The sequence below is a fragment of the Phyllobates terribilis genome, unplaced genomic scaffold (assembly GCF_046119375.1).
Source record: "Phyllobates terribilis strain yellow unplaced genomic scaffold, ASM4611937v1 Scaffold_13__5_contigs__length_258822181, whole genome shotgun sequence".
Taxonomy (NCBI): Eukaryota; Metazoa; Chordata; class Amphibia; order Anura; family Dendrobatidae; genus Phyllobates; species Phyllobates terribilis.
In genome coordinates this window covers 103,493,328-103,516,268 of record NW_027362773.1, presented here as the reverse complement: position 1 = coordinate 103,516,268, position 22,941 = coordinate 103,493,328, and the positions used below count along the sequence as shown (strand labels likewise).

At 42.8% G+C, this 22,941-nt stretch overlaps 1 protein-coding gene across 18 annotated transcripts in view; it reads left to right on the top strand.

The window, feature by feature from the left end:
* NRXN2 (neurexin 2) overlaps positions 1–22,941 on the top strand; it is a 961,844-nt gene that overhangs the window by 448,735 nt on the left and 490,168 nt on the right. For 12 of the 18 annotated variants that reach the window (XM_073658329.1, XM_073658327.1, XM_073658342.1 and 9 more), the window contains 3 exons: positions 8,367–8,750; positions 12,152–12,355; positions 21,961–21,987. In XM_073658329.1, the coding sequence (XP_073514430.1) occupies positions 8,367–8,750; positions 12,152–12,355; positions 21,961–21,987 (615 nt within the window). The remainder of the gene's footprint in view (positions 1–8,366; positions 8,751–12,151; positions 12,356–21,960; positions 21,988–22,941) is intronic. The other 6 variants (XM_073658343.1, XM_073658332.1, XM_073658344.1 and 3 more) reach the window with 1 other exon arrangement.

Below are 22,941 nucleotides of genomic sequence, written 5' to 3'. Positions count from 1 at the left end.
ATGCAGGTGACAGAATTCCTTTGAATAGCTCAGCTTCAAAAGCAGGGCCTTGATCTGTTAGCACCTTGTCCGGATATCCATGGGGTCTGCAGAAGTAGGCTTGGAACGTTCTTGCTGCAGTTTCTGCTGTCAGATCCTTGACAGGGGCTACCACCAGGAACCGGGAATAGTGATCCACCATGGTCAGGGCATAGGAATAGCCTGATCTGCTGGGCAACAGTTTGACATGATCCAGAGCGACAATCTCCAGGGGTTGGGTTGTTTTGATGGACTGCAAGGGTGCTTTCTGGCTGCCGTAGTCTTTCCTTCTGAGGCTACAGGGCCCACAATTCCGGCACCACCTTTCTATGGAACTCCGCATTCCAACCCAATAGAATCGGTCCTTCAGCAGGGTTTCCAGCTTCTTCCAACCAAAATGACCTGCTTGGTCATGGTAGGCCTCTAACAGCATCTGGATATCCGTCCTGGGTACAACAATCTGCCACACCATTTCATGGGTTCTGGGGTTGACATACCTTCTGCACAGCTTTACTCTGTAGATGAACAGCCGGCTTCTCTCATTCCACAGGTGTTTGGCTTGTGGAGGACCATCCTTCTCCAGGTGAGAACCTTCTTGGGTTATCAGTCCTTTGATGAGGCTGACAACCGGGTCACTGTCCTGGGTCTCCTTCCAACTGTGATGAGGTAAAGGATTTAGCATCTTACCATGACGTCTTCTGGAGGCGTGTTGCTCGTGGACCATTCCGCTTCTGTGGAAAGCAGGTAATTCAATTTCTTCTAGGTCATCCACTTCATCCTCGGTGTCCGACTGGTGGGGCATTCTTGACAGGGCATCAGCATTGGTGTTCTTGTGACCTGCCCGGTACTTGATTGTGAACTGATAATTCGACAACCTGGCCACGCAACACTGTTCCATGGCTACCAACCTGGCTGTCTCCAGGTGTGTCAAGGGGTTATTGTCGGTAAAGGCTGTGAATTTAGTTGAGGCTAGGTAATGCTTGAATCTTTCAGTGATAGCCCAGACCAAGGCCAGGAACTCCAGCTTGATGGAACTGTAATTCTCCGGGTTCCTCTCAGTAGGGCGAAGCTTCCTACTGGCATAGGCAATTACCTTCTCTCTGCCGTTTTGCTTCTGGGACAACACAGCTCCCAGTCCCTCGTTGCTGGTGTCGGTGTACAACAGGAAAGGTTGGCTGTAGTCGGGGTAAGCCAAGATTTCCTCATCGGTTAGGACTTCCTTCATTGATGCAAAGGACTCAGTCTGCTCTTTGCCCCACTGGAATGGGGGACTTTTACCTCTTTTGGACTGTCCTACCAGGAGATCTTGTAGAGGTGCTACCTTTTTGGTATAGTCCTTAATGAACCTCCTGTAGTACCCGACCAGCCCCAGAAATTGATGTACTTCTTTGATGTTCCTTGGTTCAGGCCACTTCTGGATGGCAGTGACCTTTTCCAGGTCTGGTGCTACTCCCTCTGAGCTGACCACGTGTCCAAGGTACAGAACCTTCTGTTTGAGCAGGTGGCACTTGGAAGGTTTTAGTTTCATCCCATACCGGGACAATGCCTCAAATACCTCCACCAGGTGCTTTAGATGGTCTTCATACATCCTCGGGTACATGATAACGTCATCCAGGTATAGCAGCACTGTCTCAAATTTCCGGTGTCCCAAGCAACACTCCATCAACCTCTGGAACGTTCCAGGTGCGTTGCAGAGTCCAAACGGCATGCTGTTGAATTCGCATAATCCCATCGGGGTGGTGAAGGCTGTCTTCTCCCGGTCTTCTTCAGCAACAGAGACTTGCCAGTACCCGCTAGTGAGATCCAATGTAGAGAAATAATTGCCAGATTTTAGTGCAGCCAGGGATTCCTCTATACGGGGCAAAGGGTATGCATCTTTATGTGTTATTCGATTAATTTGTCTGTAATCTACACACATCCTCATGCTACCGTCCTTCTTTCTGACCAGGACCAGGGGAGCTGCCCAGGGGCTACAGCTATCCCTTACTACCCCTGCCTTTTTCATGTCATGCAACATTTCTTTTGCTTTTTGGTAATGTGCTGGTGGTATGGGTCTGTAACGCTCCTTAATGGGTGGATGGTTACCGGTGGGTATGTGGTGTTGTACCCCTTTAATCCTTCCAAAATCAAGTGGGTGTTTACTAAACTCTGTAAACACCGTGTTTCTGATGGACAGGAGTGGCGTCAGTCCCAACATGGAGTTGTTGACACCATTCCTCCCGCTGAGCTTCGGAGTCAATGTCCTCCACTGTATCCGGTGGGGTCAAGGATTCCATTGTGTGTATGGCATCATTATTCACAGTATACAGTCTGGCAACAGTGGCGTATCGTGGCAATTTAACTTCCTCCTCCCCACAATTTAGGAGACGTTCGGGTACCCTTCCATTGCGTACATCAACTACCCCTCTAGCAGTTAGGAGTGTAGGTCTGTGCTCTGAGTTGATGGGTTCTACTTCTGCCTGGTAGTTCTGTCCCTTGAGACCTATTGCTGCCCTACACTAAATCAGCATTTCACTCATTGGGGGAATCACAATGGGTATCGGGTCTGTCACCCGTACATTACCAATCTCACCACCTGTTAGCTTTACCTGTTGTTGGTACAGGAGGGCGCAAATTTCCTTCTGGAGCACCTTCCTCTGCCCTGGTTTGGCAGTGTCAGCAATCTGTTGGCGTAAAAACAACACTTCTCCCAAACAGTTACCAACGATATTTGTACCAAGTATCATATATGGATTTGTATCACCAGGGTTAGATTCTATGACAATCAGTCCTTGGTCCTTTAGTTCCACTCTCCCCACCTTCACTGTCACGTCTTTAACCCCTACCAGGTTAAGAGGAAGGCCATTGGAGGCATACACAGAGAGATTTGGGGCTGGCGGGTGGAGTTCATCTATGGACCAGTACCTTTTGTAGAGGACATCAGGTATGATAGTTACCTGTGAGCCGGTGTCCAGTAGTGCTGGTGTTGCTATGCCATCCAGCACAATGGACAGGAAAGGCCTTCCTCCTACAAACCGGTCGTACCAGCTTGATGGGCCTGGTTGATCTACTCCTGGGTGTCGGCCCTTGGCCCCAGGGTTTGCCCGTTTAAAGGACAGGTCCGTGCGATGTGACCTGCCTTGTGGCAACGGTAACAAACGAGTTCACCTGGAGGGCGAGGTCAGTCTTTGGTCCTCCCACGGGGTGGCGTTGTCCTCTTTCTTCTCCTCATCCAGGGGACATCTTCAGGACTGTCGGCGAATAGGATCCTTCCCTCCGGCTAGGGCTCCGCCTGTAGCTGCAGGGCGCTCAGGACAGTGGTCAGGGTTTTACTTAGCTGACACACTTCAGAGTGCAGGCTGTCCAGCTCGCTAGGGGGTGCTGTTTGCACTTTTGTCTCAGCCGCTAATGAAGGGGCAGTGAGTGCTGTGGGCACTGGGGTGGCCCCACCCTGGTAACGCTGGATAGCCGTCTCTGATGTTTCCAGGGGCTGAAGGCCCTTAATAGCCATGTCCTTTAGGGTGTCAAAGGTGGCATTTGGATGATCTAAGGCCCACCACCGTACAGTTCTGCTCTCCTCCTGGGACCTCAACCCCCGGATGAATTGTTCTGTCAGCATTATGTTCTCATCATGTATGCTGGCTGGACTAACCTGTTTCAGGGCCCGCAGGGCCTCTTGTAGACGCCAGGCATAGTCCCAGATACTGTCCTCAGGTTTCTGGGTACAGTGGTAGAACCTCATCCGAAGATCTGTCTCAGTGCGGTTTTCAAAGACAGTTTGCAGTCTCTTAAATATAATGGATACTGATTCCTGGTCTGCGGCTGGCCAGGTTTCAACTTCCCGCTCTGCGGCACCAGTCAATTGTCCCAGCACAACAGCGGCTCTCTGTTTACCAGTCATTGAGTACATGTCTAATACACCGCATATTTTCATTTTGAATCCAGACAGGGTGTCTGGTTTGCCGTCATACTGGGGAAGCCATTTCGCTCCGGGGATATACGGCAGGGCCATGGGTATCAATGGAGTCACGACCTCTGCTGGTGGGGCGGCCGCTCTGGCCTGAGCAGCGCCGGGCGCGAGTTGAACATCGGGAGCGTTAACTGGTGCTGCGGTGTCTTGCTGGTCGTCGGCCATGGTTGCGCTCCCCAAGTAAACCGTAGCCTACCTTCTCTTTCTTTTTCGGGTAGGCCGCAGCTCCGCAGACAACGGTCTCCTTCCAGGACCTGACACTTCCTGGTGCTGCGTCAGAGCGCGAGGCAGGGCTTGAGCTTCGCGCGCTACCAACGGCCACGCCTCTCTGGTTCCCGTGGTTATGCCCCTCTTCTTCCCACGCGGCGACGCGGTAATGGCGGCGATGTTCACCACAGTTTAAACACAGTTCAAATACGGCACACAGTACCAGGTGGCAACGGGCACTAAATCCTGTTCGTGACGCCAGGAAAGAGTGTGACTCGCCCAGGGGGATATATGGGGGAGACTCGGTACCTGGGCCTTTACCTTCTTTGTAGGATATCACGGCAGTCGGCTCCCGGGCCCGTCCTCTGGGTCACTCTTTAAAAGAGGTTTTGTTAACAGTTTGTCTCGTGACGCCACCTGTGGTTTCTGGTAATGGTTACCAGCGCTGCTGCAGACCTCCGGGGGGTGATGGGATGGCAGCTGGGATGTTTCTGCTCCCCACAGGCGGAGCGGGTCCCCGGGGCAGGGTTGATAGAAGGGATGCAGGTGAGAGATGGCCCGGTCGGGTCAGGGGGAATGACGGACACGCACACAGAGGGATTCGCTTCAGTACCTTTATTGGTGTAACGGCAGGTATGGTCCAGGGTACTTGCTAGGAAGGGTGCACTTCAGGACTCTCCCCAGTGAGCTGGTATAAGGCCTCCTGATCCGTGTCTTCCTCTCTCTAAGCTTCTAGCCAGCCTTGAACTTGGCCTAGCTTCTATGTTGTGTTGCTTTCTCACCTGACCGCTTGGTAGTAGGACTTTTCCTTGGCAACCACTATCCCTGGACGCCGGGGCCTTTGTGGTTCCTAGTCCTGTTATTGCTGGCAGCTTCAGGATGACCAGGGGTCTGGAAGCCTCCTGGTATGCCGGTTGTCCCTACTGGGTGTAGAGAACCCTGTAGGCGCGGACCCGGTGTCCGGCTTGTGTCTTGGGGTGAGCCTGTGATGCTCCTCTGCCCCCTTAACTCCTCTCTCCTCTCTCCTTGCCTCGGCCACACTCGGGGCCCTCAGTACACAGCAGCTCACGTACTGCTTCTTCACTGGTCTAAGTGCCAGCACACTGTCTGACTGAACTGAACTGCCTGACTCCACCCTTCATATATATATCCCTAACAGGGCTCCCTCTGGTGGTATGAGGTGGAAGGGTGGAGGTGTCTGTTTGTAGTGAGGGCCTTTTGTGGAGAAGTCCGTCCATGCACCCTTTTGGGTCCTGTGGTACCTGTAGTAGCAGGGTGCCACACAACTCTTTGTCCTCCAGCAACACAGTGGTGCAGATGTATGGTATTACCAGCCAGAGGTACGCTATACACTGAAATACTGATATATTGTAATACACTGCTCAAAAAAATAAAGGGAACACTCAAATAACACATCCTAGATCTGAATGAATGAAATATTCTCATTGAATACTTTGTTCTGTACAAAGTTGAATGTGCTGACAACAAAATCACACAAAAATAATCAATGGAAATCAAATTTATTAACCAATGGAGGCCTGGATTTGGAGTCACCCCCAAAATTAAAGTGGATAAACACACTACAGGCTGATCCAACTTTGATGTAATGTCCTTAAAACAAGTCAAAATGAGGCTCAGTATTGTGTGTGGCCTCCACGTGCCTGTATGACCTCCCTACAACGCCTGGGCATGCTCCTGATGAAGTTGTGGATGGTCTCCTGTGGGATCTCTTCCCAGACCTGGACTAAAGCATCCGCCAACTCCTGGACTGTCTGTGGTGCAACGTGACGTTGGTGGATGGAGCGAGACATGATGTCCCAGATGTGCTCAATTGGATTCAGGTCTGGGGAACGGGCGGGCCAGTCCATAGCTTCAATGCCTTCATATTGCAAGAACTGCTGACACACTCCAGCCACATGAGGCCTGGCATTGTCTTGCATTAGGAGGAACCCAGGGCCAACCGCACCAGCATATGGTCTCACAAGAGGTCTGAGGATCTCATCTTGCTAGCTAATGGCAGTCAAGCTACCTCTGGCGAGTACATGGAGGGCTGTGCGGCCCTCCAAAGAAATGCCACCCCACACCATTACTGACCCACTGCCAAACCGGTCATGCTGAAACCGGTCATGCTGAAGGATGTTGCAGGCTGCAGATCGCTCTCCATGGCATTTCCGGACTCTATCACGTCTGTCACATGTGCTCAGTGTGAACCTGCTTTCATCTGTGAAGAGCACAGGGCGCCAGTGGCAACTTTGCCTATCCTGGTGTTCTGTGGCAAATGCCAAGCATCCTGCATACTGTTGGGCTGTGAGCACAACCCCCATCTGTGGATGTCGGGTCCTCATACCACCCTCATGGAGTCGGTTTCTAACCGTTTGTGCAGAGATATGCACATTTGTGGCCTGCTGGAGGTCATTTTGCAGAGATCTGGCAGTGCTCCTCCTGTTGCTCCTTGCACAAAGGTGGAGGTAGCGGTCCTGCTGATGGGTTGTTGCCCTCCTACGGCCGCCTCCACGTCTCCTGGTGTACTGGCCTGTCTCCTGGTAGCGCCTCCAGCCTCTGGACACTACGCTGACAGACACAGCAAACCTTCTTGCCACAGCTCGCATTGATGTGCCATCCTGGATGAGCTGCACTACCTGAGCAACTTCTGTGGGTTGTAGAGTCCGTCTCATGCTACCACGAGTGTGAAAGCACAACCAACATTTAAAAGTGACCAAAACATCAGCCAGAAAGCATTGGTACTGAGATGTGGTCTGTGGTCCCCACCTGCAGAACCACTCCTTTATTGAGTGTGTCTTGATATTTGCCAATAATTTCCATCTATTGTCTATTCCATTTGCACAACAGCATGTGACATTGATTGTCAATCAGTGTTGCTTCCTAAGTGGACAGTTTGATTTCACAGAAGTTTGATTTACTTGGAGTTATATTCTGTTGTTTAAAAGTTTTCCCTTTATTTTTTGAGCAGTGTATATACTATAAGCATTCGTAAGTTCAAATCCTACTAAAGGGACTCCGTAAGAAGAGAAAAAAACTTCTTCAATTTTTAAAAACATAGATGTTTGAATCACTCCATTTTTTTTCAATATAAAAATTAAGAAATTAAAATATTTGGTATCGCCATGTCCACAAGAGTCCAATCTGTCAAAACCTAAACTTATTTGACCCACATGTTAAACACCGTAAAGCTAAAAAATTAAATTAAATTGAAATACAAACATTGCGTTTTTTGGGTCATCTCACCTCCACCAAAAAAAAATGTGATTAAAATGTCATAGGTACCCTAAAAGGATACCAATATAAACTGCAACTCGCCTCACAAAAATAAAGCCGTCACACAACTCCATCAATAAATACATTGAAAAAAATAAAAAATTATGAAATAAACCATTTTTTTTAAGTTTATATATATTTTTTTCAGTCACTAAAATATAAAAAAAAACTTACATAAGTTTGGCCACATCATAATCTACTGACCTGAAGAATCATGTAGCCATCTAATTTTTCTAATAATAATAGTAGTAATAATAATAGTAACAATAATAATAAATTATTTTACATCACTGAATGCAATAAACAAACAAAAAAAAACCCCATAATTATGCCATTGTTTTTTTTTAATCAATAAAAAAAACAATGGCGGAATTATGTGAGGTTTTCTTTATCAATAAAAAGCAAATGGTGAAATTATGTTGTTTTTTTTTTGTTTGTTTTACATTTTTCATTACATTATATGGTAAAGTGAATGGTATCATTCAAATTCGTCCCACTAAAACAAAGTTTTTATGTAGACATATTGACAGAAAAATAATAAAAAGTTCTAGTTTTTGGAAATCGAGGAGGACAAAGCTAATGTGCAAAAAAATCTAAATTGGTCACTGTGGGAATGGGTAGATGGCAAATAAACTGTATTATTCATCTTTAATGATTTTTACAATGGATATGATATGTAATAGAGGGCAAACCCCTTTAAACCCATAGTCTGGCCAAAAATAACAGCCAGAATTCGGACAATAAAATTCGGCAGCACTATCGCTATCTGTATAAAGTGTAAAATGTATTTGTTAAAAATACAAAACTATTTTAATAATCAAGTATTACTAATGTATTTTTGCTGTGTACTCTTTGCCTTTATTCCTTTTTTTTTTATAAGACACACTAAAAATTGCATTTACTTTGTTCTCCTTAGGATCTATCTCAGTTAATAGTAGAAACACCCCCTTCCAAGTTGGAGGTGATAGTGAAATTCTTGACCTAGATGGAGAAATGTACCTAGGAGGTCTTCCGGAACCAAGAGAAGATCTCCAGCTTCCCCCTGAGGTCTGGACGGCCTCCCTTGGCTTGGGGTTCGTAGGTTGCATTCGGGACCTTTTTGTTGATGGCAAAAGCAGAGACATTCGCCAGCTATCTGAGGTATCAGGGGCTACTGGCGTAGCTCCCTTCTGTACTCGAGAAACCCAGCGCCACTGTACTAATTCCCCATGTAGAAATGGAGGGCAATGTAGGGAAGGCTGGAACCGCTTTATCTGTGACTGTGTGGGGACAGGATACCTGGGGGTCACATGCGAGAGAGGTGAGTTATAATGTAAAATTGACACATCATCATCATCATATTAACTATAAGAATACTTTAGAATCTCCAGCACATTATTGTAAAAGTATGATATGTAATTATGTCTATCAACGACTCAAACTGCCGACAGAGTTTTTTGTAGAGAGTCCGTTTCAAAAAATACTTGAAAAAAATTCTCTAAAAAAAAAAAATGCTTGAAAGGCTCTTCCTATTCATTTCTGTTGTAAAACCACATTGCAGGTCATAAGTTTAAGTCTTTTGAGTGTTCTTTTCCACTTAAGGTTTTAACAAATGCCTGGTGAGAAAAAAAAGAAAGCGCGTGTCACTTCTTTGAAAAAACGTTCCGAATTTGGCATTGTCCAATGAAAAGTCGACACAGAACATTTCAGGAAAAAAACTCTTCAAAGCTCATAAGGAAAATATAAACTTCTCCAAAACCTCTTCAGAAAAGAAGCAGCTTTTCGTGGAGCAGTTTCTACTATAAAATTTGCCGATTTTGATCTCTTCAAAAAACTCTGTGTGCACATACCCTAATAATATGTTGCAAGCAATACGGAACGCTGGTGAGGGCTAACAAGATGGTAACAGCTCCATGTAAATTACTGATAAGTACATGAATGATGTGAGTTATTTAAAGGTATTGTCCAGCCATTAAAATAATATGTTTATAAGGGATCAGACTGGTAAAAATTATGAAATGAATTGATACTTACTTTCACAGATTGCACAGAGCTCCATTCCTATCCTTGCTAGTCTTTTCTGGTCTTTGCTTCCTTGCTTCCTGGTCCCATCGTAACACACAGAAAATGCCTGCTGATCCAATCATGGGCCAGCGCAAGTTAGTTAGTTTACACAATGGGTATTTCTGGCCATTTCTGGTATGATGAGACGGGACCAGGAAGCAGAAAATAGCCAGAAAGTATTCAGTGCCTGAACAGTAGTTGCAGGGAATTGGTGATGAATGGATTACTTATCCTATTTTATACCAGTCCTGAACAAGCTCTTTAATAACCATCTCTTTTAAGTCCTCTTTGGATAGAAATGCCTTACTATACTCTTTTATGCCTTAAGACCACCATAAAATGAGATGAAAGTTTTCTGAATCCTACAATTTTGGTGGGACTGGCCAACCATCTGATGTGTGTTGGCGTTTCGACTCTCTCGATACATGATGTTGGGGAAGAGATGGATCGGGCACTTGGAATTTCAACCTGGGATCCCATTTTCAGAGTTACTTAGCAGCAGCTTTCTCCTCTCTCCCCATGGAGACACATGAACGTTTGGCAGAGCTGAACATTCATGAGTATTGGGAAGTCGGTAGAGGTAGCTGTCTGCCGAACGAACATTTGGCCAACAGCTATCTCATGTATGGCCAGCTTTACTAGCCCTATCATTTGAGATTTTATGCCTGTTAACATATAGTTTGATGTAACATATATATTGGTTGTAAGAAAAAAAATAATGTGCTGGAAATAATAAAGTCAACCTAAAATTTTCAGAACAATTATAATTCGATACTGAATTTGCTTTTAACGTTTTTAATGTTTGTGTCAATAAACTTCTAACAGCAGGAATCATTTCCTAATATTGAGTTTGTGAAAGCATTGTATTACTTCCTATAGTTGTCCGATATATATTTTGTTTATAAAAGCCATAACTTTGTTACTTTTGATGGTTTAATACATGGATAGCATTCTTTGTTCCATGTTGGATTAAGAGTTCAGCAAAGCTGAGCACCAAAACAGCAAATTCTCGGTAAAAATCAAGCCCAGAGCTTGACAAAGGCCAATTATGGCCAAAACATTGCCTGCTATGTCTTCCTTTTAGTTTTTTAAATTGAAATGGAATAAAGAACACGTTTTTGACCAAGAAGTCACTGTTTTAGTGCCTTGGCTTTCCTGAACTTTTATACTGCTTTTGGACCTGGTGGGAGGCCCTGCTGAGTTCAGCACAATTGGTCAATGGTACATATGAATTTAACATTGGACTGACCATGTTGGATTAGGTTTATTTTACTCACTTATATGGTGCCATTAAGTTGTACAGTGCTTTATAGACATTATTGCTGCCCCCAATGGGACTCACAATCTTAATTCCCTATCAGTATGTCTTTGGAGTGTGGAAGAAAACCGGAGCACCCAGAGGAGACCCACCTAAACACGGGGAGAACATACAAACTCTTTGCAGATGTTGTCCTTTGTGGGATTTGAACTCAGTGCTGTAGCCTTGCAACACTGGTATCCTAACCACTGAGCCACCATGTTGTCCATCTCCTTTATTCAGAAGTGACCTGTTCCCTACACTCCCGGCCTTCTGCTTTCTGGGTACTTCTTCGCGCTCCAAAAGATTGACCAATCAGTCCAACGGCACTGTCGGGTGATCCAGCTAGCTTCAATGTAGTGCTTGCAAACTCTAAAGCTTACAGCCTGTAAGCTATATAGTTTGCAAGTGATCCCCCTCCCTAGAAAACTGTCCACCTCTGACAGACTGCAGAGGTGGCCAATAATACGCAATAAACTATAGAATGAAAAATCTTACTGTTCTTAAGACTGGCAAGCATTTTTAATAAATTGCAAAGTTTATTGTTTTTAGAACCACTTAGCAATGTTACCCATGTATGATGAGCAAACTCCTATAAGTATTTTTATAGCTCAACAGCGAAGTGCATAAGGTTCTTCTCACACTGCATTTCACTTACTCGTTTGCAGGGAAAGCTTTCATCATTCACATCAAATGTAACCCATAGGCTCCCATATATCTGCAGAGGCCAAAATAGTGTCCTTTGTTTAAACATGCTAGGCTGTGGGTGATTTATGGTACTCAGCGGCATCTCTGAAATGCATATGTCTGGATATTACGTCAGGATATCCTCCAAAAGAAAACTTTGACTGGGCTCTACCTAGTGCAATGTGAAAAGAGCCGAACATGAATCTTCTGTATTTACATAGGTTATAGGGAACCAGTAACATGAATTATGTATAGATAGTGGGACTCCAAATGCTGGGAATCTCCCATGAATAATGAGAATGGGGGGAACCAAAGTAATGTGTTAATGGAGCAGTTGTGAGCATGCATGAACATCACTGTGGGGTCACATGCAGACTACGCCTCCATAGATTCAAAGAAGTGAATGGAATGGTGATCATGCACTCACTTGGGACTTAGGACCCCTGTTCTTGTGATCAGTGGGGGTTCCAGCATTTGGACCCTCACCTATCATAAATGTATCACTTATCTTGTGACCCTGTCCAAAAAAAAAAAGTTGCCTATCTATTTTTGGATGTAATGACACCCAACAACCTAACCAATGTTTCCTTTTCATTTTCTCCCTGACGTCTTGAAACTGAGTGGTCATCATTGGCGTTCCTTATCTCATCCATTTCTTGCACTCCTGGTTACAGAAGCAGCAGTCCTGAGCTATGATGGCAGCATGTACCTCAAGGTCCTGCTACCCGGTGTCACACATACCGAAGCAGAGGACGTCTCTTTACGTTTTATGTCCCAGAGAGCTTATGGACTTCTTCTGGCAACAACTTCCAAAGAGTCTGCAGATACATTACGACTAGAACTTGATGGAGGAAAAGTGAAGCTCACAGTAAACCTAGGTATCTATTCCAAACCCCTTTTCCCAAGAAGAACATGACCTTGTTAAGCCAATGGCTAGAGTCACAGAGACAAACTATTGATTTTACGTGTAGTAATAAAACACGGCAGCAAAGATCAGTTATTTAAAGGGAGTCTGTTAGCATAAAATTCTCTTGTAAAGTAACAACATTGCCATGTAGGACAGCTTACATCAAGACGAATCACATGTTTAGGCGTCAAATGTGTGAATAATAGAGAGCAGAGAATCATTTTGATGCAATTTGAATTAATATTGATTTTTTTAAAATTCACTAGACATGGTGAATTTGAACAATTTGCAATTCGATGTGCCAATTGCCCGGTGCAACTTCACACCATCAGTCAGTACAGCCAGATCTGACTCCTGCTTCATGATAGACATCACTGGTTTCACTCAGACAGCACTGTCTCTGATAAAATCCTGCACATGTCCTCAGAACAGTGGTGTACCGCCAATGGCGGCAGGCCATGCGTCCGCTATGTGGTCCGCGAGTCAGTGTGGCCCGGCCCCACTCCCTTCATTGCACTTTCAACTGTATTAGCATCCTGCGTCCGAAGTCTTGGCACAGCGTGCGCAATGATGTCACTGCATGGTGCATTATACTGTATGGAGGGTGCAGTATACTGTATGGAGGACTATGGGGAGTGCATTATACTATATGGAGGACTATAGGGTGTGCATTATACTATATGGAGGACTATAGGGTGTGCACTATACTATATGGAGGACTATGGGGTGTGCATTATCCTATAAGGAGGATTATGGGGTGTTCATTATCCTATATGGAGGACTATGGGGAGTGCAATTTTACAATATGGAGGACTATGGGGAGTGCATTATACTATATGGAGAACTATGGGGAGTGCATTATACTATATGGAAGACTATGTGGAGTGCATTACATTATATGGAGAACTATGGGGAGTGCATTATACTATATGGATGACTATGGGGAGTGCATTATACTATATGGAGGATTATGGGGAGTGCATTATACTATATGGAGTACTATGGGGAGTGCATTATACTATATGGAGGATTATGGGGAGTGCATTATACTATATGGAGTACTATGGGGAATGCATTATACTATATGGAGAACTATGGGGGATGCATTATACTATATGGAATGCTATGGATTGAACATTTATACTGTATGGTGGACTGTGGGGCCTATATACTATTATATATACTATATGGAGAGTTATGTGGAAGTTTTTATACATTATGGAGGGCTATGTGGGGGCCATTGCACTGTATGCAAGCAGTTAAACAGTGTGAAAATTTATGTGGGGTCCATCATATTGTGCTGAGGACTGTGTGGAGGTAATTATACTGTTTGGAGGAATATTCCAGGCCATTATACAGTGTGGGGCCATTATATTGTATATAGGCCCATTATATTGCATGGAGGGCTGTGTGGGGGTCAAAGTTGGGGGACCATAGTGTGTTGAGGTCACCATACTTTACGTTATGGGTGGAATGAAAGGGAAAGCTGTAGCTTAAGTTGGAGGAAAATTACTTTGTAAAGGCTGCAAAGTTGTGAGATCTGCTCTTCTGTGACCCCGCCAAATATGTGGGGCCCAATTAGAACTTCTGCTATGGGGCCCCATGATTTGTATGTATGCCCCTGCCTCAAAACAACCTCTCTTCTTGACTTGGTTGTCTGTTCTGTGTACCTGTACCCCGATACTGTGTGGACAAGTGCTCACAAAGGAATCTAGTCAAGATCACGCTGGTCCAAGTGAAGCCACTGCTGTCAATCATGAATGGGGAGCAGAATTGTCAATTCAGAGTCAGAGTGAGGTGACCCAGACGTGAAGCACCGAGCAAAAAATTGTCATAAAGCTTAAAATTAAAGGCAACTAAAGGTCTGACTCTTCTTACGATAATTTGCTCTTTGTGGCACTGTTGATACTTTACAACAGAGTTGAAATAGTTAATTAGCAGTATAATTCACATGGTATATATATTTCCGCTTTGTTATTTTGACTTCAGCCAGTTTGACATGCATCAGGGAGTATTTAACAGACATCTATAAGCTTCATCTCGTGAGACATATATCTCTATTCAAGACTAGATCATTGGTGTGTAAACGCTGTCAGCTTAAAAATGAAGCTCTGCCGAATAGAATAATAGAAGGGGGTGAGGAGCTTTCATTTTGTGGAAGAACATTGTCACAAGATAATTATTTCTTCCTGAATTAACCTTCTGAGAGACGAGCCCTCATTTAGCTTGAAGATATCTAAATATTTACATAGTTGCACGATTAGAATTGTCATCTTGTTTCCGGGACTGTCAGAGACGCAGGTTGTTTCCGCCAAGGATTCTAGAACCTGGACCAATTAACTAAATGAACATAAGTGGTGCTACCGCTTAGCCTGTTATCCAAAAAAAAAAGACCTGGAATTTGGTTACATGTTGGATTAAAGTAGACCAAACTTGCTGATTTCGGTTGAATTGGCCGACCATCTGATATGTATGGAGGCCTCCTGGATCTGCTTTGATCGAATATATCAGAAGAGAGACAGATAGGGCAGTTACAATTTAGAGGGGTTGTCTATTACTTTTATATTGATGAACTATTTTAGGGACTCATGCAGACGACCATATTTTCGGTCCGAGTGCGATCCACTGTTTTGTCGGATCGCACTTGGACCGAAAATATGGTTGTTTTTCTATGGGTTCTTGCACATGTCCAATTTTTTCTTGAGTCTGTACAAGGGAAAAACTCGCAGCATGCATGATTTGCATCCATACATCGGATCGCACTCAGCCATGCAAATCATTGGGTCTGTCAAAAAAAATCAGACCACTGAGGGCAGTCCGATTTTCAGGGATTGACAGAATGGAGAAGGCTGAGAATTTTTTTTTACATCTTCTCCACATTCAAGAACATCGGATCACACTCTGATCAAACTCTGATCAGAGTGGGATTAGCATAATTGGACCAATTTTCTCGGATAAGAAAATACAGTTGGGTGATCCTAGCCTTAAGATAGGTCAACAATATCTGATCGGTGGAGGTGTGACACCCAGGAACCCCACTGATAAGCTGTTCCTGGTTAGCTGTGATCAGTTGTGGAGCTGCACAGCACATCTCTATCAACGATATAGTGGCCACAGTGGGGTACTGCAGAGCCACTCACATTTATTTGAATATGGGCAGATGTGCAGTACCCAGCCATGGCCACTATATAGGTGAAGGAGCTTTGCTGTGCAGCTCCACAACTGATCACATCAGGTCACCAGGAACAGATGATCAGTGGGTGTGTCTAGTTTCGCATCCCCACCGATCTGATGTTTCTGACGTATCCCGAGGATAGGTCATCAAATGTAAAAGTAGGGGGCAACCCCTTTAAGAGCCTGATCCTTTTGTTTTCAGAGCAAATAATCTGCTGTTGAGGCCTCTCTCATTCTAACAAACATGTATATGGATGAGTAAAGCTGTCAGCTAAGCGAATGTTCCACCAACTGCCATGTCATCTATACGATGACAATTTTAGAAGCAGACCATCTACTTAAGATGCATGTCAATGGAGAATCTACTGTTGCGGGTTTTAGTTGCTGGATCGTCTGCAATCAGCTGATTGCCACGGGGCCTTCAGAAGAGTAGAGGAGGCGCTGTCCAAATGAAACCACTATGTGTCCATGTACAGTCTTAGCAAAAACGTACATTACCTTTTTTTTTAACAATTTTCCAGTGTGCCACATAATTCCTGTTCATTTAGACCTCGTTTTTTTCAATTCCACTGATGCTACATTCCCACAATGAGTCTTTGGTGAGTTTTTCTCCACCCATTAAGTAAAATAGGTTACGTGCATTTTTTTTGAAAATACACAGCATAAAAAAATCACCAAAAACTCATCACTGGAACCAAGCCCAGATATATTATTTTTCGTTCTGGTATTAGTTCTGTTAGCTCCAATTAACCACATGATGGTATGGATGATGCATGGCGCTGGGGTGGCCATACAGCAAGAGAAATAAGTATTGATCACGTCACTAATTTTCTAAGTAAATATATTTATAAAGGTCCTATTGACATGAAATTCTCAGCAGATGTCTGTTCCTTCCAAGGCAAAGAAACCATAGATGTCCATAAATTAAGTTATGTGTGATGATGAGAATACAGGGAAAAAGTATTGAACACCTGAAGAAAGAGAGGTGCAAAAGGCCATGGAAAGTCATGACTCCTGCTGAAATCTGTCAGTAATTAGTAGGCAATCCTGCCACTTACTGAAAAATAATATCAGCTGGTTCAACTGATGGCCTCTAAAAAAGGTGTCTGATTACTAAAGTATCACACAAGAAACATCTCATGATGGGTAAAACCATTGAGCTGTCTTAAGACCTTCACAACCTTATTTTTGCAACACATACTGATGGCATTGGTTACAGAAGAATTTCTAAACTACTGAAGGTTCCAGTGAGCAGTGCTGGGGCCATAATCCGGAAGTGGAAAGAACATAATTTCACCATAAACCAGCCATGACCAGGTGCTCCCCGCAAGATTTCAGACAGAGGAGTGAAAAGAATTATCAGAAGAGTTGTCCAAGAGCCAAGGACCACCTGTGGAGAGCTACAGAAAGACTTGGAATCAGCAGGTACAATTGTTTCAAAGAAAACTATAAGTAATGCACGCACCCTCCACGGCCTGTATGCACAGTCACCATACAAGACTCCATTGCTGAATAAAAAGTATGTTCAAGCGCGTTTAAAGTTTTCTCAACACCATTTAGACAAGCCTGTGAAATACTGGGTGGATATAGTCTGGTGAGATGAGACCAAAATTTAACTCTTTGGATGCCATAATACACACTGTTTGGAGGCCAAAAAGCACTGCATATCATCCATTAAACACCATAACAGTGAAGTTTGGAAGTGGGAACATCATGGTGTGGAGCTGTTTTTCAGCATACGGCACTGGCAACCATCATGTATGAAGGAAGGATGAGTGGACAAATGTACCGAGACATTCTTGATAAAAATCTGCTCCCATCTACCAGGATGATGAAGAGGAAACCAGCAAGACAATGATCCCAAACACACAGCCAAGGAGGATCTCAATTGGTTTCAGAGAAAGAAAATAAAGCTGCTAGAATGGCCGAGCCAATCACTGGACCTGAATCCAATAGAAAATTTATGGAATGAACTAAAGCTCAGAGTTTATATAAGGACCTCACGGAACCTTCAGGATGTGAAAAGTGTTTGTGTGGAAGAATGGGCAAAACTCACACCCGAGCAATGCATGCGACTAGTTTCTCCATACAGGAGGCGTCTTGAAGCTTCATCACCAACAAAGGCTTTTCTACGAACTATTGAATAAATTTCAGTAACAGTGTTCAATACTTTTTTCCTGTGTCATTTCTCAGTATTACACATAACTTTAATTTATGGACATTTATAGTTTGAGTTCTTTGCCTGTGTGGATGGGATGGGTTGTTACCAACATAGGGTGAGAATTTCATGTCAATAGCACCTTTAGAAATATATTTACTTAGAAAACTGGTGACATGTTCAATACTTATGTCATCTGCTGTATCATTGGTGCAACCTCAGGAGCCTATAAGATAAAGGGGCACATTTCCACCTCTAAAACAGGTGAAATTGTGCATTATTATGAGACTGGGTCCACATACTGTTCTAGCACAGGGGCCCTTTTCAGTCTGCGTCTGGCAAATAACAATGTTTAGCCCGGTGTAAATCCTTTTAATGATGAAAAGGTTTTTTTTTTAGTTTTGGACCACTTAAGGGTGGAAAAAAAATGAAAAAACTTTTCATATACTCTGATCTGTGGGAATTTTGTGTATTTTAAGTTATATTATTACTTTGTATGATTTGTGTTTTAGACATTTTTAACGACACTAATTCATTAAATATAGTTGTTTGTCTCTGTGACCTTTGCCATATTACCGTTCGGCCATGCTTTATGCGTTGAAGCATGGCTGAGAGGTGCTTTATTAGTTCACTTCTTCTGTTGGTATTCTCTCAGTGTTTTGCTTTGCTGAAAAACCTTCAGACACATCTGGTCTGTCAGGCACGGAGTGGACATTTCAGAGCGTCAAAGCCCTGCCCCACTGTACTCTTCATAGACGATCACCCATTAATTCTCATATTACGGCTATTGTGCTTCTTCACTTCTCACTTTTTTTTTATTTCATTTTCAGAGCATTCATTAGATAGTCGACAAAGCGGAGAATTAATATTCTGTTGTATGTAACAAAAGCAAGTGATTCATTTCCAAAAATTATATATACATGCAAGCCCTGCTGAATTAGATGGGCATAAAGCAGAGCTGCCATCGTGCACAATTCTTCATGATATAGATCAGTTATCGGTGGATTTTCAAAGACTTGAAGGAAACGGTTTAATGAACATTTTAGCTTTGCTACATTGACGATTTGTTACTTTTTTTTTCTACCAAATCAACCAGAACAAACCTCTTTTATCATGTGTTATCCATGTAGAGATGTTTCATACATTTGTATGTGAAGCATGTTTGGCGAGTCCTTATGAATTTTCACTTTCGAGAGATTTTTTTTGCTTAGATGTACAGACAGAGATCCCCTCTTCCATGAATGCACTGGACAAAGTAGGAGCACCTGGAGTTGCTTTTCCCTAAATATAGTCCCAAAGTCGAAATCGCTACAGAGATAAAATTGCGAGTCCTTTTTGTTGAGTTTTCAGAGCAGAAACTGAGCAGAACCTCCCAAGTTTTTCAGGAGTTTTGCTCTTCTGACAAAGATATCTGCTTAATGTCCACTCCGGAAAACTCCGTGTGCTCATACCCATTCAGCGGAAACTCAGTTTTTGAGGAGTTTTGAGACGTAAAGGAAGATTTGGAAAGCTTCTGCTCCAAAACGTCCTTGAAAAACCTTGAGGGTATGTGCACATAACCTCTTTTTTCAAGGGGTTGTCTGGTCCAAATTGATAAGTCTGCAGTCACTCTGTGTGACTGCAGACTTATGAATATATCCTCAGAGCACGCACTGTGCGCTGCGGGAATTTGCCGGTTTCTGACCTGGGACCAGAGGGTACGTATGAGTTATATATACCCCCGGCCAGTGGGCGTTACCTAGCTCCATACACTTGTATTGAGTGAGACCTCGCCCCATCTAGTGACACGGCCATCCAGTGGGAGAGACCAAATAGAGGGATGGCCTCACTCCATACAAGTGTATGGAAGTGAGGCCGGTAGTATGTATAACTGGCGAATCCCCGCAGCGCACAGTGTGTGAAAATCATACCTACATCCACAGCATAAATGAAATAAATTAATATACTGCAGATCTAAAACCCACAGCTCCTATCGGTTTGCGCTGCAGATATGTTTTGCAGCACGTGCTCGAGATTTTTTAAAATCTCATGTACTTTGCTGGCACTGTAAAAATGCTGTGGGATTTTGTACCTTAGAAACTTAGCTTTACGTGATTTTTAGATTTGGATTTTTCACTTTGAAAATCCACTTTAAAAAAAAACTGTGTTACCATACCCTTAAGGGGAAATGTATTAATATTGGTATCTAATTTTTCAGTCTTTAGGGGGGGGGGGGTAAACTTATTTACAATTTTGAAATTGTGGCATTAAAAAGTAATAATTTTTGTTTTAGCACAGAAAATTGTGACTTTACACCACACTTGACACTTTTTAGAAGTTGATGAGAAAGTAGGTGACGCAAGTAGGCAAATGGGTCTAAGCCAGAAAAGTTGCATAAAAGTTTCAATTCTCACTCCAGTAGGGAAAATGGCACAAAAATGGAAAAATAACATTTCTGTGTAGAGATGATTTTATCTCCACAGATGCACCAAATTTATTAAACACTGCAAATTTGGGCATATATAAAGGCAAAGCAACCTCCAGCAAAACTGACTTTAAAAAATTCCTCTTGAGATAAATGTACCCCTAAATATCAAGCTAGCATGAGTAACATGGAGTTAATTTATTAAGAGGCTCAATTCTGGTTGTCTGTTTAGAAAGTCAAATCTATGACAGCCCATGGGTAGAGACCGCTTAAAAGTTCAGGGTTCGTACCGAACAGTTAGTGTCCGATGCTAAACTCCGAACACGGACTTCTCCCGGAAGTCCATTGCAATGTTTGGAGTTCCAGGTGAAGTCTATTGCAGAGAGAGAGAACAGGTCCCCATTGTTTTCAATGCGGTTCGGGTTCTGGTTCAAGTTTGGGTACAGTTCTGGTACCCGAACCGAACTTTGGAATAAAGTTCGGATCGGGTACCAGAACCCGTTCATCCCTACCCATGGGCATATCAGAAATAAAATATAGAAATATTTCAGGCGTTGGTAGAAAAATAAAAGTCGCAAACTATTGAGCACATGGAATGTGCCGTCATTTGTGACTTTAATAAATCCTCTTGTTAATATTAGGGACCCTCTTTAGTGCAGAGGATTTTTAATGATGCCCTTGTGGTTGTGCAGCTATAGCATAGGTGATTGACTCTAAGAGAAACCTTTGAGGATCACAGAGGGTGTAGGAACCTGTGGGCACTAAGTCTCAAAAAACTTTTTAAGGTCTACAGACCTTCTCAACAGTTTTCACAACTTTTCAAAAGTTTTAACAACTTCTCTTGCTAACCTGTTGTAATTGGAAAGCTTTGTCCATCATGTAGATGTTATTTCAATTTATTTACTAATATTACAATAGATCATATTCTCATCTTCAAATCATTCATATTCTTCACGTTCTACTTACTTCAGAAAAGAAATGTAAGTGGGGTCTGGTTCTGCCTCTTTTTTGTCCATGTCCCCTTTTCCGTCGCGGTTGACGACATGTGGTGACCACAGCCATCAGCCCCAGATCAATTCCTTCTCTTCTGTAAAGGAGGCAGATTGGGTTGTTTCTGAAGGAGACCGAATAGGGGGAGCATAGGTCCCACCTCTAAGTTCAGTGGTAGATTGGTTAATGACCAGAGCGTAATATGTTCTGAAATGACCTTTCAGCCTTGATGTATGAGCTTAGAGGGCAAATACCTCGGGACCACCCTCTTTCTTGTCTGCTGCTGGCTGTAGTTTGCAAGGTGGCCATTTCATAAAGGGCAAATATGTGAAATGTAAATATGGGAATAGGTTCTTGCAAACAGGATTTTGCATGATAGAAAACTGTCTACTCCTCAAGTCCTGGTGCTAGTGAAAAAGGGAAGGGCTTGCAGAACAAATGACCAGATTAAGGTTTTTAATTTCCGTTTCAACTTTAAAAATTTTACCAAAATTTTTGAAAAATTGTTTTGCTAACTACTCCACTTTTTTTGTTAGTATCTGTTTGAGGCCAAGTGAGTTTATCATAGCATAAATGACACAGTTAGATTTCCTAATATTTGTAGAGGAACTCAGAAATATAATTTTACCTAATATCGATATGTAAAAAATAAAGCCTTTAGTTGACTTAGTATCTTACCTAAACAAATACAAATTTTACCCAAATTTTAACTTGATTAGTATACTGTAGTGTCAGTTATGAAATGGCCCCTGAGACACATGTACGTCCCCGGAATATGTGGGTGCTGAATTGTTCTGTCTGCAGAAAGATCTGAAGGATAACCCAGGCTGTCTCTTTCTCTTCCCCTCAGACTGTTTACGGATAGTATGCGGGCCCAGTAAGTCTCACGCTGTACCTTTGCTCTGACTATGCTTTCTAACAAACCTGTTCTGCTACTCACCCTCTTTCCTGTCTTCTCTTCTTTTTCTTCTCTTGCATTCTTTCTGTTTCTTTCTGTTACTTACTCTATCCTCAGAATTCTCTCTTTATGACACTTAATTGTTATTAGTCTTTTGTATTCCGTTTGGAATAGTTTTTACGACTGTGATTTCTTTGTGCTTTCTTTGTTTTTGTTTTTTTCTAATATTTCAATGCTTTTCAGTTTATTGTTGATCCATGGATTCCGTTTAGCTAGCAATTCCAAATATCACCAAATCAACAACACAATACTGTTCTAACCTTTATTTTAATATTTTATTTTATATATTTTTCATATTCTGTGGAAAGCCAACAACAGCAACATGTCACAGTGCGCTGCATAACAATTAAAATGAAATAACTATAACTTCTAATGCACAAAACTGACGAATAGAAATGGAGAACCTCACACTTAAAGTAGCACTCCAGCAATTTTTTTCACATACATTGCTCACATACATAGCTCACATACCAGCAATATCCTAGGTGTCACTATACAGATATTCATAAGACCCATGTTACATATCCAGGTTGGGAACAAAAGTACAGAGTCCCCTCTATTTAATTATAAGGAACCATATTTTAATACATGGTGAAAAAATCCTATAACTTCATGAAACCCCAAAAAAGAAAAAAACAGATGGAGTAGCCACAAACCACCAATGACGTAAATAAAATAACATATATTTATATTTTATTTATAAATATTACTGCCTCTTATGTACATACAGGTGTATAAAGGAGGAAATGGTAGGGATAGCATCAATATCCAAACATTCACATAGCAACTACCAGCATAAATCACATGTACAGTCCTTATAAAAAAATAATTAACATGCAACATCGAAGTGACCATGACATAAAGTGACACATG